The sequence below is a fragment of the Mesoplodon bidens genome (assembly GCF_964165515.1).
Source record: "Mesoplodon bidens genome assembly, chromosome: 4".
Classification (NCBI taxonomy): Eukaryota; Metazoa; Chordata; class Mammalia; order Artiodactyla; family Ziphiidae; genus Mesoplodon; species Mesoplodon bidens.
In genome coordinates, this window is record NC_138160.1 from 145,605,331 (window position 1) to 145,624,085 (window position 18,755).

General features: G+C 47.8%; 1 protein-coding gene across 1 annotated transcript; it reads left to right on the top strand.

Moving 5' to 3' along the window:
• Positions 1 to 2,416: 2,416 nt before the first annotated feature.
• ACTL9 (actin like 9) lies at positions 2,417 to 3,667 on the top strand (the record flags this gene model as incomplete). The annotated part of the gene is made up of 1 exon (XM_081232219.1): positions 2,417 to 3,667. The coding sequence occupies one exon, from the start codon at positions 2,417 to 2,419 to the stop codon at positions 3,665 to 3,667; it is 1,251 nt and encodes a 416-aa protein (XP_081088345.1).
• Between the last annotated feature and the right edge of the window lie 15,088 nt (positions 3,668 to 18,755).

The window sequence follows — 18,755 nt, forward strand, 5'->3', positions numbered from 1 at the left end:
AGCAGCATTATTTACAATTGCCAAAGTATAGAAGCAACCTAAGCTTCCATCAACAGACGAATGGGTAAAGAAGACATGGCATGCATATATATATATATTATATATATATATAATATAAATATATATATATATAATGGAATCTCACTAAGCCATAAAAAAGAATGAAATTGTGCCATTTACAACAAAGTAGATGGACCTGGAGGGTATTATGCTTAGTGAAATAAGTCAGACAAAGACACATACTGTATGATATCACTTATATGTGGAATCTTAAAAATAAAACTAACTAGTGAATATAACAAAAAAGAAACAGACTCACAGACATAGAGAACAAACTAGTGGTTACCAGTGGGGAAAGGAAAGTGCAGAGGCACAAGACAGGCACAGAGGATTAGGAGGTACAAACTGCTATGTATAAAATAGGTAAGCTACAAGGATATTTTGTGAAGCACAGGGAATATAGCCAATATTTTATAATAACTATAAATGGAGTATAATCTATAAAAATTTTGAATCACTATGTTGTACACCTGAAACTAATATAATATTATAAATCAACTATACCTCAATAAAAAGAAACAGGATTTAGAAGAGATATCTGCACCCCCATATTCATTGCAGCATTATTCACAATAGCCAAGGTATGGAAACAAACCTAAGTGTTCATCAACAGATGAATGGATAAAGAAGATGTGGTACGTAGATCTACAGAGAGATTGGTAGATGAATATTATTCAGCCATGAAAAAAGAAGGAAATAACGCCATTTGTGACAACATAGATGGACTTTGAGGGCATTACGCTCAGTGAAATAAGTCAAAGACAGACAAATACTGTATGATCTCACTTAAATGTGGAATCTAGAAAAGCCGAAGCCATAGAAACAGAGAGTATAATGGTGGTAACCGGGGGTTGGAGAGTGGGGGGAATGGGAAGATGTTGGTCAAAAGGTACAAACTTCAAGTTAGAAGATGAATAATTTCTGCAGATCTACTGTACAACATGGTGATTACAGTTAACAATACTATATTATATACTTAAAAGTTGCTAAGAGAGTAGATCTTCAATGTTCTCACCACAAAAGAAGAAATGGTTATTATGTGAGGTAATGGAGGTGTTAACTAATGCTACAGCGGTATTCATTTTGCAATATATAAGTGTATCAAATCATCACACTGTACACCTTAAACTTACACAGTGTTATATGTCAATTACATCTCAATAAACCTGGAAGCAGGGGGACTGCCTGGACACCCAATAAATAGCTGAGTAAATGAACTTTTCCAAAAACATGTATTAGATCACACAAAAAATAATTAATTTAATAAAAACTCAACATCACTCTTTGGTCAGGATATAAATCTCAACACAACTAGGAAGTAAAGCCTCTCTCACTTTGATATCCCTGTGACTCATTCAGCACTAGTCTCAGTAATTTCTAGCACTCCACACAAACACACACACACAGATTTTTATTTGTTTATTTGTTTTACTAACAGGTCATACCTATCACCACAAAAACAGTTTTTGAAGCAACTCCTGATCCATTGTGGAACCTGCTGTCCTTTGTCGAAACAGTGTCTTTCTCTCAAATGCATCCCCCTTTTATCTACCCTGAAATCCCCCTTTTGTATCCCATGGACACCCCCTTCCACCAGGAGGAAGCAGATAAAGTCCCTGGAGTGAAGGCAGACACCTCCTACCACCACCAGGTAGTAGAGAGAGGGAGGAGAAATCAAGGAAGACTTACAGGAGGCAGTGGTGTCCTGCTGATATTTGAAGAGCAAATTCCTGCCCTGCAGGAATGGAATGGAAGGCTGTTCTGGGAAGCAGGACACCACTGTGTCAAAGAATCTAGTAGAGGGGTGTCTGTGCCTCTCCTTGCCCCCCACCCCGAGCTGGCTTCTGTTTCCTCTGGGAAACCAGAAAGCCACTCTAAAGCCAACTACTTTCTAATTAATATTTGAAGGATTCATATTTTAATATTCTAAGGAGGCCTGTGACCAGCTCTCAGATACCACACTATAAATAACTTCAAGACAAGGCACCAAGAGAAGGATTCCTGGGTCTTGCTGGGTTCTGGATCAGGGAACTGGGTCAGAGGTCCTTCTTTGGGAGTCTTCTATCCTGCTCCTTCTCCAGATTTGGCACTGGGGGTGGGAGGGGGGCGGAGGGGAACCCAGATTAAATACTCTGGGAGCTTTCTGGAGCAAGGAAGGGCCCACCTTTACACCCCACCACCCCACTCCTGCATTGTGAGCGGCAAAATGATGTCATAGACCAGCAGTCCCGCCCCCTCTCCGTCTCTTCGCCTGTGCTTGCCCCACGCCTGGCCTCAGCCTTTTCTCTCCACACCCCCGTCACCCCAGAGGAAAGTGGTCTGCCTTGCCAAGCAACCCACGCGACCACTTGCAGCCATGGATCCAAATCGAGGCAACCCCCCGGGGCCCCAGACCTCCCCAGAGGCCCCCAAGCCTAGCCTGAACCCCTGCTCAATCCTGGCAAACAATACCATGCCGCAGGAATCCCCCAGCATGGTGGGCGACAGGTTGCCCCCAAAGACCCGGGCGGTGGTCATCGACATGGGCACAGGCACCTGTAAGGTGGGCTTCGCGGGGCAGGCCCGGCCCACCTACACCATGGCCACCGTCGTCGGCTGCCAGCCCAAGAAGCCGACCACCACCGGGCCACCAGTGCTCGAGGCGTTCATGGGCGAAGCAGCCCGCACTCGCCCTGAGCTGATACTGACGCAGCCCGTGCGGAATGGCATCGTGGTGGACTGGGACGCAGCCGAGCTGATCTGGCGCCACATGCTGGAACACGACCTCCGCGTGGACCCCCGGGACCACCCGCTGCTGTTCTCCGATCCGCCCTTCAGCCCCACCACCAACCGCGAGAAGCTGGTGGAGGTGGGTTTCGAGTCGCTGAGCTCCCCCGCCATGTATGTGGCTTCCCAGTCAGTGCTGTCCGCCTACGCGCACGGGCGGGTCAGTGGGCTGGTGGTGGGCACAGGCCACGGGGTCACCTACACGGTGCCCGTCTTCCAGGGCTACAACCTGCCTCACGCCACAGAGCGCCTGGACCTGGCGGGCACCCACCTGACCGCTTTCCTGGCGGAGATGCTGCTCGGCTCCGGCTCGCCCCTGGGGCAGAAGGACCTGGACACGGTGGAGAACATGAAGCGCCGCTACTGCTATGTGGCCTCCGACTTCCTGAAGGCACAGGCCCGGCCCGAGGGGGAATGCCGCCGGACCTTGAAGCTGCCTGACGGGCGGATGGTCACTCTGGGCAAAGAGCTGTTCCGGTGCCCTGAGCTGCTGTTCAGCACCCCCGAGATCCCAGGGCTGTCGCCCGTGGGCGTCCCCACCATGGCGAAACAGAGACTTCACAAGGTGCCGCTGGAGGTGCGGACCGATGTGGCCCAGAACGTGCTGCTCTGCGGGGGCTCTTCACTCTTCACCGGGTTTGAGGGTCGCTTCCGCGCTGAGCTGCTGCGCGGTCTGCCCCCAGAGGCCCACGTGGTAGTGGCGGCCCAGCCCACCAGGAATTTCTCCGTGTGGATCGGCGGCTCCATCCTCGCCTCGCCGCGTGCCTTCAAGCTCTGCTGGGTCCTGCGGGAGCAGTACGAAGAGCAGGGGCCCCACATCGTGTACCGCAAGTGTTGCTGACACGGCCAGGGGTGGGTGTGGACGGTGCGGGGTTGGGGCGTGTTATGGGCAGTAAAGTTTCTGCTACCCAGCCGGCTCCGTCCTGCCTTCCCCCAAGGCCGGGCCCAGTCCACTGCTGGACCCACCCAGATGCGCCTGGGTCTGACCCCACAGACCCACCCGCCCTGGTGGGCTACCTCCCAAGACATCCCTGGTTCTGCCCTGCCTTGACTCACCTCCCAGGAGCCATCCCCTGAGACACCCCAGTTCTGACTCCCTGACCCTCCGTCCCCCACGATCAACCCCTCTACACACACACACACACACACCACCATGTGCTAACCCTGTCAAACCCATCTCCCACAATCCCAATCTCCCACCACACTCAGGTTGGGATCTCCTCCCCAAGCCCACTCCAAAGCTATCCCCGTTCTCAGCACCCCAAATCCACCCACTCTTTGGTTTCCCGGGTCTGATTATCCAAAGTTCTCTGACACTCTGATGTTCTGAACGTCCCCCCACAAGTGCTGCATCCCCACACCACCACAAAGATCCAAATTCTGACCCTCAAGGGTCTCCCCTACAACAGCACACTAAAGGATCCCCCAGTGTTCAAAGTCCATCCCCCAAGTTCCACCCTCCTCCAAAGCTCTGACCTCCCCACACGATTCGTTTCCCCAAACTCCTTCCATCCAGATGCTCCCACAACCCATCCCCCATCTTTACCCCCAAAGAACGCCAAGTTCTGAGACCCCCAAAACCCCCAGGATGGCCCCTCTGCTCTCAGCCCACCCCCCTCCCCACTCTGTAACTCCCCCAGAAATACTCCCACGTGGTTTCTCAGTGCATCTCCTGACCCCATTCCTCAGCTCCTGGAATATCCTCCCAGGAAGGCTAGGGCCCCCAGGACCATCATGTGATGACCCCAGTAATGCACCTGTGTTCTGAATCCCCCAACTCCCTCCCCAAAGACATGTTCCCAGGGTTGCCCTCTGGTGAACCCCAGGACACCCCATCCTGGTGTTCTCAGGCTCCCGGAACTCACCCCCAGGACCAGCCACAAGGTCCCATCCGTCCCATTAGCTGAGACACCAAGAGCCAGTGACATTTACAAGGACTGCCCAGGGCAATGTGACCTTGAGGCAGATACCCCAGGTTGGGGGTCCTCCTAGACACTGGCTCCCTCCTGCCAACCCCACACAAGTCTCCAGGGCCAGTCATCCTGGGCTGTCCATCCCCACCACCTTCCATTCCACTAGTGTTTCATTCCAAGTTCACCCCATCTCCCCAGACCTCTCTCGGCGTATTCCTACTATGCCACCCCAGGGGCTTTCTCTGGGACCTGTCCTGAGAATGTCCTATGAGGCCTCTACTACCCCACCTGCAGGGTGGAGGGGCTGGACATTCTCCCCACAGGGTACCCTCAGTCCCCTCTCCCTGCTCTGCCCTTATCCTCAGCCACTGAGGCCCCTGCTGGAGGCAGGACCCTTTGCCTTTATGCTGTCTAGCCCACCCCAATTAATGTCAGGACCCCTGGCCAGCAGCCTGGACACATCCTCCCAATGTAGCAACAAAATAAGCCTGAGCTGCCAGAACTTATCCACGTTCATGCTGGGTCCAAGGGATCATTCATTCATTCATTCATTCCTTCAAACAGTCAATGCTTATTGAGCTTCACTCACAGGCTGTCTTTGTCTCTCCCTGAGTCTTTCTGTGTGTCTCTTTGTTTTTGGTTTTTATTTGCTCACTTGATGTGTTTTTCTCTCTGACTCACCAGCCAGCACTAGTTCTTATGCAGGAATTTTCCAGAGTGGAAACTCCTATATTCATGGAGCGTGTGAGCCCACCCTACTTATCTCCCGCATCTGCCATCAGGCAACAGGAGGGAGTGAAGGCCCTGGTCATCCCCACCCACCCTGTACCACTGTGTCCTGGGCAGTGGCTCCAGCCCCCTCACAGGCCAGTGGGTGGTCCTCAATTGAGAGGACAGCCTCACAGACAGGCTCAGATCCCCATATCACAAACATGCAAGGACCCCCTCCCTTGCCTTTCCTCCTGCAGGCAGCCTCAACAGGTAGAATCAGCAAGAACTCCCAGGAGGTTATGAAGTGGTGAGGGGAACTGCTCATTCTTCCCACCAGGGGGCAGCACCTCCAAGCACAAGGCCTTAAGGGCAGAGCCGAATTTAGAACCACGATGCCATGATGTCAGGGCACTGCCAGCCACACAGACACAGAGAAGGGATGTGGGACAGGCTGAGTCTCAGAAGCCACAGGAACTGAGGAGGATGCAGAAACCCCTGCCACCCTTGGGCTGCTGGGAAACCCAAAGGACACTCATTTAGACCAAACTAAGTTTCCCTCAGCTCCAAACCTTCCCTGGGATAGAGGTTTCCTCTACAACCCTCTGGAAATGTGCCTCCACCGTTTGCACACTCCCAGGGATGGGGAGCTCACTACTTCAAGTCTGTGTTAGAAATCTCAACTCATGGACTTCCCTGGGGACGCAGTGGTTAAGAATCTGCCTGCCAATGCAGGGGACATGGGTTTGATCTCTGGTCCAGGAAGATCCTATATGCCATGGAGCAACTAAGCCCGTGCGCCACAACTACTGAGCCTGCTCACCTAGAGCCCATGTTCCGCAACAAAAGAAGCCACTGCAATGAGAAACCCGCGCACCGCAATGAAGAGTAGCCCCCGCTCACCACAACTAGAGAAAGCCTGTGCACAACAACGAAGACCCAACACAGCCAAAAATAAATTAATTAATTAATTTTAAAAAAAATCTCAAGTCATCCCAGGAGTCTTAGGTAAACCTCTGCAGTCTGTTTACCACCCCCCTTCCAGAGCACTGAGAGCACCAGAGACCCTGAGACCCCCACTCAGGCCCACACACACCCCTGGACTCTACTCTCTCCCAAACCCAACATCCTCAACTTTTTCCATTTCTGGCTTTAAGTCATTCACGCACCCATTCCACAAACATTCATTGGCCACCCACTACATGCCCGGCACCGTGCTCAAATCTAAGGAAACCACAGTGAACAAGAAATGGGGTCTCAGGAAACCACAGTGAACAAGAAATGGGGTCTCAGCCTCCCAGACACTCCTCAGAAGGTCTGACCAGGTCACTTCTTCCATCAACTTCCAACTGCCTGATATCTGTTCCACACACTGACCCACAAGTCCTTTCCTTCTTATGGCCTCAAAAGCACCCACTTCCTTCCCACCCCAGCCCAGGCCTCTTCATTGCTCACCTACCTGGAGGATCGTGGGAGCCTCCTCCCTGGTGCCCTGGTCACCTCTCTCACCCTCTGGAAGGCACTTGCAGAGGATTTCTGCAAAGCATAACTTAGAATCCTCTGGTGGAAAACAAAGCCCAAGTTCTTATGGTAGCTCTGAATCCTCTGCCAACCTCTCCAGACTTCTCCTTGACTTTCCCTCCCACCACCTTCACCCCCAACACACGAGTTGCCTTTCTGTTCCTCAGACATACTGTTACGGGCTGCATGTGTCCCCCCCAGAATTCCTATGCTGGAGATTGGGCCCTAATCTAATATGACAAGTGTCCTTATAAAAAGGGGAAATTATGACAACACACACACAGGGAAGACCATGTGAGGACACAACAAGAAGACAGCCATCTACAGGCCGAGGAGAGAGGCCTCAGAAGAAACCAGCCCTGCCAACACCTTGAACTTGAATTTCTAGCCTCCAGAATTGTGAGAAAATAAATGTCTGTTGTATAAGCCACCTAGTCTGTAATCTATTTTGTTATGGTAACCCCAGGAGACTAAGAGAGATTTTACCAAGTGTGGTTCGGAAGGTAGTTATAATGCCAGCTACAACTATGTGGCCAATTACAGAAATGAGGACTGTAACTGTCATGAGTATTTCTCTCTTGTTTTGTTACGAATATGTGTGTATAGTACATACATATGTATGTATATGTATGTGTATATATATATGTATATATATATATAAACCAAATATTTTTGTTTTCTTCCTTCTTTTACCTCCATATCATGTAACATAAGATGTATTGACTTTATAGCATAGTATTTAAATATTGTTCACTTTACATCATAGTATTTAAATTAGGGTATCAAAGAGAAGGGTAAGCATAACTCAATTACTTTATCTCCTCACCCTGAACAATGTTAAGACAAATGACAATTCAAAAAATAAATTAAATAAATTATAAATAATTTTTGAAAGACAAATGACAAATGGAGTAAACTATAATTCATAACACAAAGGGACAGTGTCCATAATATATAAAGAGCTCTTGGAAACAATCAATAAGAAAAATATTACAACAGTCCATGGAAAAGTTAACAAAGGATATGAACTTTGAGCTCACTGAGAAAGAAACACAAATGGTTCTTAGTCACAAGAGAAGATTCTCAATCTCATAAGGGAAATGAACATTAAAACTACACTGCAAGACCATGTTTAACCCATCAGATTGGCAGAGATCAAAAGGTTTGATAACTCCTTGGTTATGGTTGGTGAGGCTCTGAGGAAACTGGCACTCTCTTATTCTGATGATGAAGAAGGAAACTGGTACAAACCCTTATGCAGAACAAATGGGAATATCTACCTAAATGACAAATGCACACACCTTCCAAGCCAGCTATCACACTTCCAGGAATTTCTCCTTCAGATACACTCGCTCGTATGTGAAATGACACCAATGTGGTTATCCACTGTACACTGCAGCACTTTATTGTGGCAAAACATAGGAAAAAACATTATGTGTTGCCAACGTTATGTGACCATCCATGGGAACTGGGAACTGCTGCAAGCTCTGTTCACTGACATAGACTGCAAGCCAACATATATTTTAAGTGAGCAAAAAGAAGGCCCAGAATGGTATGTTACAATTTATGTTAAAAAAAAGGATTAAAGGGATATGTAGATACTTGCTTGGAAATGCCTAGAATATCTCTAGATGATCTCACAAGAAATCTGAGTGGTGGCTGCTGCTAGACCAGATTTTCTCAAGTTTTATTTCATTATTACACTTCAAGGAACAATCATTTTTAGACATGTTTTTCTTAATTGTCCCTCACAAAAGTTTAACACAACAGAGGTACTATGTATCTATACTATATCTATACATATATAGTCTGTGTATACCTGTGCTTTATACATAAACAGATAGTTTTGCACACACCCCCAAACCAATTTTCACTCCTTTGGGGACAATATCATCTCCACTGAGGGTTGATGCTCTTGGGGAGGTGAACAGGGAGCCTTTGCAAAGTGGGGAGGAGATTGCTCACTGCCTGCCCTTGTGAAGTACAGTAAGTCCCCTACATACAGACAAGTTCCGTTCCAAGAGCACATCCGTAAGTCAGATTTGTTTGTAAGTCCAACAAAGTTAGCCTAAGTACCCAACTAACACAATCGGCTATATAGTACCATACTGTAAAAGGTTTATAATACTTTTCACACAAATAATACATAAAAAACAAACAAACAAAAAATAAAGGAAACATTTTTAATCTTACAGTATAGTACCTTGAAAAGTACAATAGTACCAGCTACATCACCACTACATTTACGCTTGCTTCCGGACATCCTGGGCTTGAAATAAAGATACAGTACTGTATAGTAAAGTACACAAAAGCACAACCACTTGTAGAGGATGAACACACATGACAATGTACGCCAGACACGTGAACTAACTTACGTGATTGGACATGAGAACGCACTTTTGCATCTTTGAAAGTTCCTTCATACGTAGGGGACTTACTGTATTAAAATTTTGAAACAGGTAAATATGTTTTTGGGGGGTGAAGTAGAAAAGAACAGCTTTATTGCTTTGCCAGGCGAAGGGGGCCACAGGGGGCTAATGCCCTCAAAACTGTGTGTCCCTTTGAATATATTTTTTTTAATATGGAGATTTATTTTAGGTTCCTCTGGTGTCCACCCAGGTAGCTCTGTTTTCTTTCTCTCTCCCTAGCTGTGATCCTCTGATTTGTTTGATTCCTTGTCACTGGATGGTGTCTCCACCTCGGCCTTGAGTTTTGGGAGGGCAGAGGTCCCATGTGTATCATGTACCCAGCGCACAGTCATGCCCAATAAACGTTTGTTGAATGACTAAATGAATAAGCTGTGACTTTGGCTGAGCTAAGAGGAATCCTCCTACATAGAGACCCCTCTTCCTCTCTTCCTCCTGACACTGGAGTCATAGAGACCAGGATTCTAGCATCATCTCTTCACATGCTGTACAACCTTGGACAAGTAATCAGACCTCTCTGAGTCTCACTCAACGGACCTGTAAAGTGAGGGTGACATCAGTGCTCACTGCAGGGAGGCTTTATAAGGATTAAGTCAGATCACACAGGTGCTCTGGGAAGTATGGAAGGATACATGGCAAACTACCATTGTCTTTGGGGCTGTGAGGAGGGACAGGGGAGTTTTTGCATTTACTCTGTATATTAATGCATTGTTTGAATGTTTTACAATACAAATGCCTCCATAGAAATAATTCCTTCAAACCATTTTGAGTAATGCATAAAATGGACTTAACACACTCAGTACACAGCAAGTGCTTAATACATGGTGATGAGGCTGCTGTTTCAACTAGAGTGTGCCAAAGACAGACTCCATGTCGTCCAGCCAGCCCACTGGCCACCAGGAGTCTGGAGACCCTCCTCCAAGAGTTTGACCAGAGAGAGAATCCACCAAGTGACCTTAGTCCAGACTGCCTGTCCTTTGGGGGACCCAGCAGAGGAAGTCTTTGGAGGAGATGGGGTCATCCCACCAGGTAAATCACAGACCAATTGGAGATTAAGGTGGGGTGAATATTGCACGGCCAAAAAGTACAGCATCAGAGCTTGGCTTCCTTTTAAAATTTGACCACTTGTTCATCATGGAATTTTTTGCATTAATTTTTATTTTTTTTACATATTGCATTGATGCAAGGAGCTGGGGGTAGGGGGGAGCACAGAGTGATGCCTGTGGGTATAGGCTTTCTTTCTGGGGTGATGAAACTGTTCTGGAGTAGACAGGGGTGATAGTTACACAACCCTGTGAATGTACTAACTACCTCGGAATTGTACACTTTCAAAGGGTGAATTGTACGGTATGGGAGATAATCTCGATTAAAAGCATTGCACTGAAATATTCTTTCCTTTATAAGCCCTAGAGATCTAATGCACAGTATAGTGAATATAGATAACAATATTGTATTATCATCATCAGATTTGCTGAGACTGGAACTTAATTATTCCGACCACTAAAGACAAATGATTATAATGGACCGCGACAGAGCTGTAACTATCACTACAGTGACAATCATGTTACAATATATAAATGTGTCAAATTAGCGTGTTGTACACCTTAAATTTACACAATGTTATATAAGAAATATATTTCAAAGTTTATTCACTTTGATTACTGAGATGTTGGGAGCCCCCTTAAATTTGCTCATGAGAATGCCTCACTTGCCTCACCCTAATCCCAGCTGCGTGGACAAAGACGCTAGGAGGTGGTGAGGACCTCAGATGGTTTTCGTGAGACTGGCCCAGGAAGAGACACACGAAGATCAGACTCCTCTAGACCTTGGCCGCAGGGCCTGCTTCCTTCCAGGAAATCACCGACACCACCACCCACACCCCCAGTTGGGTACCTGCAGCTGCTGGTCGCATCCCCCAGCCAGGTCACTGCCCCAGGAGCAAGAAGGACTCAGCCAACATCCCACCCCAACCCACCCCAGCACAGTGAAGTTAAACCCAACAGGGAAGTTTAACTCTCACAGACAGGGAATTCTGGTTTTAGCAGGATTGTTCACACAATCACACACACAATCACACCCACACACACACACACACACACACACACACACCCTTACCCCAGCTTTCACCTGGGGCCTCTTGAAACTTTGTATGGACAGATGAGGCTTCCAGATGTGGGGAAGAAAGGTGGAGGAGGGGGTACTGGGCCAGGTGACAGGGTTCAAGGTCAGGGGCTAATGGATTTTCCAGGAACCCCACTCACAGCTGACCAAGCCACCAAGCAATGGGTGGAAAAGCCCAGCCCACCTAGTTGGCAATTACCCCTCAGGGGGCAAGTCAGCTCCAGGGCCTCACTATCTTCCATCCCCTTCTCACCAGTCCACGCCTCCCCCAACCTGGGTTGCCACCCCCTTCCTCACGATGGGCACCCAGCATCCCTTCCTTCTCCTCCATTCTGACTGCCCCCCCTTAGAAACCCATGAATCTCTTTTGCAAGAAGCAAATCTGATCACACTTCTCTCCTGCTCAATATCCCTCCATGGCTCCCCATGGCCCTGGGGCTAAATAATTTTCCCAGAACCCCAGTGAAGCCTGGACCAAAGCCCTGCTAACCCCCCATGGCTCCCCATTGCATTCTGCATTCCATTCCCAAATGCTTCTTTCATTCCCTGGAACTCAGTGCTTTCCCTCCTGCCTCAGAGCCTTTGCACAAGCAGTTCCCTCCACCTGGAACACTTTCTTTTCTCCTGTCTTTCCCTAGTTAATGCCTATATCCCTGCTTCAAATCTCAGCTCTGGGAAGCCCTTTATGACTGCCCAGGTGGGTCAGGTCCACCAGCACCAGGCATCAGTCCAACCTAACATTTATCAGGATTGTACATTATGTCTGTGCATGTGACTCAGCCCAGGTCAGCCTCCCCCAGTGAACTGTGAATTCCAGGAGGTCTGGAAACTGACACATAGTAGGTCCTCAACCAACACTTACTTGACAGTTTGATTGCTTTCTGCCCAGTAGAAGGAACAGATAATAAACACGAAAAGAAATAAGAATTTTAGATGGTAAAAATACACAATACTATATATTAAATAGATAACTAATAAGGACCTACTGTATAGCATAGGGAACTCTACTCAGTATTCTGTAATCACCTATATGGGAAAAGAATCTGAAAAAAGGTGGATATATGTATATGTATAACTGATTCACTTTTCTGTACACCTGAAACTAACACAACATTGTAAATCAACTATACTCCAATAAAAACAATATGCCCTGAAGAAAATTAAAACAGGGTGATGTGATGGGTGATCAGACAGGAAGGACCCAAGAAGATGAGGGAAGAGTATTCCAGGCTGAGGGAACTGCAAGGGTAAAGGCCTGGAAGTAGGACCCACTTGGTGTGTTTGGAGAACACAGTGGAGTGAGTGGGGGGAAAGAGGGAGGGGGTGAGGGCAGGCCATGCAGGCCCTTGTGGGCCACGACAATATTAAATTTTACCCAAGCTCTGTGATCTTGGAAAACGTTGAAGATTAAGAATTCCCCCTCCTCACCCTTCATGTTCCAGAAAACTGCTTACTATAAGGAACCACCCTCTCATATGACTTAGATGAGTCTCACAGATGCCTACTCTTTTATATCTCAACTTGACTGGGCCACAGGGAGCCCAGATATTTGGACAAACATTATTTTGGGTGTGTCTGTGAGGGTGTTTGTAGATGAGTTAACATTTAAATCAGTAGACTGTGTAAAGCAGATTGCCCTCCCTGATGTGGGTGGGCCTCGCCCAATCAGTTGAAGGCTGACTAGAACAGAAAACTGACCGTCCTCTTACTAAGAGAGAATTCCACCTGCCTGACAGTCCTGACGGGCTCATCTGTTTTCTGGTCTTTGGACTTGAACTGAACAATCAGTTCTTCCCGAGTCCTGAACCTGTAGCTCTTGGGACTTGCTAGCCTCCATAATCACATTAGCCAACTCCTTATAATAAATATATATACCAGGCTATAGACATATATCTAGATCAATAGACAGATCTACAGATAGATATCAATATAGATAGATGGATATCTAGATAGATAATCTAAATAGATGAATATGGGTATCTATATATAGTATAGATATTTGATGTATAGATATTATGGATATATAGAATGTATAAATATATAAATGTATAGACATGTATATTCAATAGATATCTATATTATGATATAGGTAGATCTCTATATATCTCTAAGATCTATAGATATCTATATTATATAACCTACATATCTATAGCTATGTAGGTATAGATGATAGATAGGTAGATAGATACATAGATACATAGATAGATAGATATTGATATATATGGCAGATACAGAAAGAGAGAGAACTGCAGATGGATGGATGGATAGATAGATAGATAGATCCATTCTATTGGTTCTATCTCTGAATAAACCCAGAACAGATTTCCTTGTGTACCTATGACAAGGCCAAATACAAACCCTCCAAAATTCCCATTCTTTGCCTCATAAGTTGTTAGCTGAACTGCATGTCCCCACTGACCAATTAGAAAAGCTTGCTAACCAAACTTTGGTTAAGCTTCTCTCCTTCCTTTGGGCCCCTAAATTTAGACCCCTCCCTCACACAAGCCAGCAGACAACCCCTCCTGAGAACAGGATGGTCCCGAAGTAAACCATCCTCTGATCTGATATCTCATCCTGCCATCCTCTCATCCACTCCCCCACACCTGGTCCTCTCTGGCTTGTTCGTTCCACTTTATGAAAAGAAAACCCTCTTGCCTCACTCTTGGGAGGCTTGCAGACCTCACAGTTAGAGCGTCCTCCCTGGGACATAGCCCCTTTCCTCTCCCCTTGCGATAATCCTTTTGAATAAAGGCTCTCCTTACTAAGTCCAGATTTGTTTTTTATTGACAGCTGCAGGAAGGACTTTGGAATTTTCTTCTTCCTAGGACCAATAGAACAGGGACCATGGTGCCGTCGGGGCAACCAAGTGGATCCAGGGAAACTGTGAAGATGCTCAAGCTGTAGGTCAAGCTGAGAAGTGTGTGGATTTAAGCTGCATTTTGGGGGGCGAGTGGACAGAAGCATGAGAATTAGAGGCAGGTCTCTGAAGGTCCCCAAGCCTCCAGCATGATATACTCCAAAAGTTTCATTGTTTGTGGCAAGAAGAGCCCAGGAAGATGGCTCAGCATCGGGAGAGGACAGATAAGCTTGGGGCAGGGCGGGGTACAAGGTCAGGGTCCCCACGTAGATCATTCATCAGGAAGGCTTAGAACCACAGAGCATCAGAACCCGACAAGGGAACCTGAGGCCATCTAGCGTGCCCCTGGCAGAGTCCGGATTCGAACCCAGGTTCCCTGTTTCCCGGATCCAGCTGGTCTCGCTGCTGTCCCCTATTTCCTGAGGATCTGAAATTTGAATGATTTCTGGGTTTGACTAGGGGGACAGGAGTGAGGACATGCTGGGTAGGGGAACAGCAAAGGTAGTGGTGTGGAAGCCGCGGGAGAGCAAGGTGCGGGAAGTGGAGAATAATAACTGCTAGCAAGTATCAGCCCTTCCTACCTACCAGACGCTGCTGCGCTAACCACCCAGGGCGCGTTACCTCCTCTTCTTCTCCCTCTGAGGTTAGAACTATTATTATCTCCACTCTACAGAAGGGGAAACTGAGGCCCAGGGAGGTGATGCGAAGGCCCCAGAAGCAGTGCAGAGCCCTCCTTCGCTTCGAGCCTCACACCCAGGCCCCAAGACAGGAAGACAGTGGCCAGGACAGCCCTGTTAGAGGGCAGGGGAGGGGCCAGGCCAAACCGCAGACAGGATTTCTCAGAATTTACAGTATGATGGGAGGAGGGGAGGTTGGGGATGCCCCCAGAACCTGCGGAGCCACAGGCAGAGAGGGGGTGGGAGACAGTGGGTGGCGAGGGTGCCCAGCTCGCACCTTATGGGAGAGGGCTCCGCTCTCCTCCATCCCCCCACCTCTTTGAGCCTCAGCCCCCGGAAGAGGGCTTAGGGGGCCACGTATGCAGAGACTCGAGGGGCTCCCTGCACACCAGGCTCTAGTATATGTGTGCAAGTGTGTGCTTCATGTCCCTACAGAGACCCTAGCACACACATGTGCATGCATTTGTCACATCACACGTGCACACCCAGGCCAGAGTGTGTGTGTGTGCACGCGCGTGCACAAGTCAACTCAGGCAGACCCAGGCGTTTCACCCCCAGTCACCCAGGCATACCACAAAGTGGGGGCCTGGTGGAGTTCCCCTGAAGCAGGAGATAGATGGGCCACAGACTGAGCAGCTGGAGTTTGTCCCCTGTGGACAGATACTCCAAAATAGCAGGAGCCAGAGAGGAGGCTGGGCCCTGCCCAGAGAAAAGACAGAGACCACATATTTCTCAGTCTTGAGGTCAAGGAGACCTTCCTGACTGTACATGTGCAGAAAGGCTCCTTGGAGGTCAAAAAGGGACTGATGTCAATGTACCCATAGGCCTCTTCGCTAGAATCCATCTTGGCTAAGAGATGCACTCTCACACATGGGAGGATCCTGAGATAAACCGAATTCGGACTCAGAGCCAGGCAAAGCAAGAGGACTGGCCAAAGGAGACCCGGAAGAAATGCCCCATATGAGTGACTCAAACTACCATGAGGGCACAACTCTTTCTCTGAGTCTGCACATGTGTCTATCCACACATACCCTTTTTCCTCCTAATAAACACTTTACTTGTTTCACCACTTTCTGTCCCTTTGTGGAAATTTACTTCTACACAGCTGACGGGCCAGGGCCTTGTCACTGGCCACTGGTCCCTGGTGGTCTAGTGGTTAGGATTCAGCCCTCTCACTGCCTCGGCCTGACATCAATATCTGGCTGGGGGACCGAAATCCTGCTTCAAGCTGCTTCAGGCCAAAGCCACCCTAGATCAGCCCCTCCCCCATCTCCCTGAGGGGTAGTGTGTCCAGGCTGGGACCCGACAGGGGGCCGTGTCCTTCCACATCCCCTCTGCACTCTGTGCCCAGTTCCCTGGTCAATCTCTTCTTTTCCATCTCTCAGGGGCCCATCTCTCCTCTGTGCATGGCAGACTCAATGGCATTTTTTTAAATTGAGATGAAAATTAACATTTTTTGTGTGTGTCAGGATTATTCCATTTTATTCTTTTTTTTCAACATCTTTATTGGAGTATAATTGTTTTACGGTGTGTTAGTTTCTGCTGTGTAACAAAGTGAATCAGCTATACGTATACATATATCCCCATATCTCCTCCCTTTTGCATCTCCCTCCCACCCTCCCTATCCCACCGCTCTAGGTGGTGAAAATTAACATTTTAAAGTGAACAGTTCAGGGGTATTTAGTGCATTCACAAGGTTATGCAACCACCACCTCTCTCTAGTTCCAAAACATTTTCATCTGCTCAAAAGGAATCCCTGTGACCATTAAGTAGTCACTCCTGACTACCCCCAGCCCCTGGCAACCAGCCACCAACCTGCTTTCTGTCTCTGTGGATTTGTCTATTTTGAATATTTTGTATAAATGGAATCATACAACATGTGTCCTTTGGTGACTGGCTTCTCTCACTCATGTTTTCCAGATCTTGGTTCAAATGTCACCTCCCCTGAGGGACCTTCCCTGACCTCCCCCACCCCCAAATGCCTCAGCCCACAGCCCTCAGCAGCATCTGACATAATCTTGACCATCTATTTGTTCACTCAAAGGCTGTCCCTCTCCTCAAAGACACAGGCTCCAAAGGGCAAGGATTGGTTTCATCTTCTCTGAAAAGTTGTCAGTGACTGAATGAATGACCCACGTGACACTGTCCTTCCTTGTCTCTCTCTGTGCCATGATGTGGCCTCAACTTCCTTGTCAATCCTCAGATTCAATTCGACAGTATTTATCACACACCTGCTCTTTGACAGATCCTGTCCCAGATACTCGGGCTCCTTCAGGGAACACAACAGACGGGCCCCCTCTGACCTCCCCCAAGCCTTGGCATGCCCTGCAACTTTCTGGCATCATACACACATACCTGACAGCCCTCCCTCCCACACTTGTCCAAAATGGGGTTTTTTGGAAGGCAGTTTTATAAAGAAGAAAAGAAGAACATGTGCATTTACCTTCCATGAATCTGCCTCATGGAGCAGCTTTACCTGCTTCACCCCTCATATCACAGAAGGGGTTAAAAACAGGGATAGGATAAGCACCCTGGCTCTGAGGGCAGGGGACGTGTGGCCACCTGTGGGAAGATTAGTCACAGTAACACTGTGGTCAGTCACCCCCTTTCTCAAGACAATGAGCCAGCTCTCTTGTGCTTGTGGGATGGCTTTATTTATTTTTACTCAGCCTCACACACCACAGGATGGAGTGGGGTGGGGAGGAAGGACAGTTACAGCAGAAATATGCTCAGAAACTCCCCGGCACCCCTGTCTCACTCAGAGAGGAAGCCAGAGTTCTCACCTCGACCCACAGGCCCTGCGTGACCTGCCCCCCATCACCTCCCTGTCCCCACCTCCTCCCACTCTCCCCTCTCCATCATGGCCTCAGCCACATGAGCTTCCTCTACGTTTCTCCAACTCAGCAGGCATCATCATTTCTCAGGACTTTGGCACAGAGAGTTCTTTTTGCCTAAGGAGGGTCTTCCCCCAGCACATGTATAGCTCCCTCAGGTCTCTGCTAAACTGCTACCTTCTCAACAAGGACCTACCTGAACTCTCGATTTCAATTTTTATAACTCACCCAAAACTACCTCTCCCAAGCCCCCTACCTCTTTGTTCTCCATGACACTTATCACCAGTGATCCTACTATACGTTTTTCTTGTTTATTTTTTTATCTGCCTCCCTCACTAGGCTGCCAGCACCACAGAGGCAGGAACCATATCTGTTTTGTTCATTGCTCTTTCTCCAGTGCCTGGAACATGGTATGTGATCAATAAATATTTTCTAAATGAGTAAAGGAATTTTTTAAATGAGTGAATGAACAGTTATTATGACTGAGCCATAAGTTTAGCCCCAAGCCCCCAGGTGGCCAAAACAAAAATGGAAACAGGATTAGTTATATTCTCTATGAGGATGAAACAATCCAGTTCCCAGGGAAAGGCACGTGCCAAGCCATTTATGTACGTCTCAATTAATCTTCACAAGATGTCCCTGCAGGGTGAGCACATTCAGAATCCCCATTTACAGATTACAGCTGGTCCTGCCCAGCTCCCCAACCCATCTGCTAACCACTAAGCCAGCTTTTCCAAACTGGTCTGATTATAAGAGTCACCTAGGTGCTAGTATAAAAGATTCCAAGGCCTGTCTCCTGGAAAGTTTGAATTCAAAAGGTCTGTAATTAAACAAGCACCTGTGGGTGATTCTTTTGATCAAAGAAGTTTGAG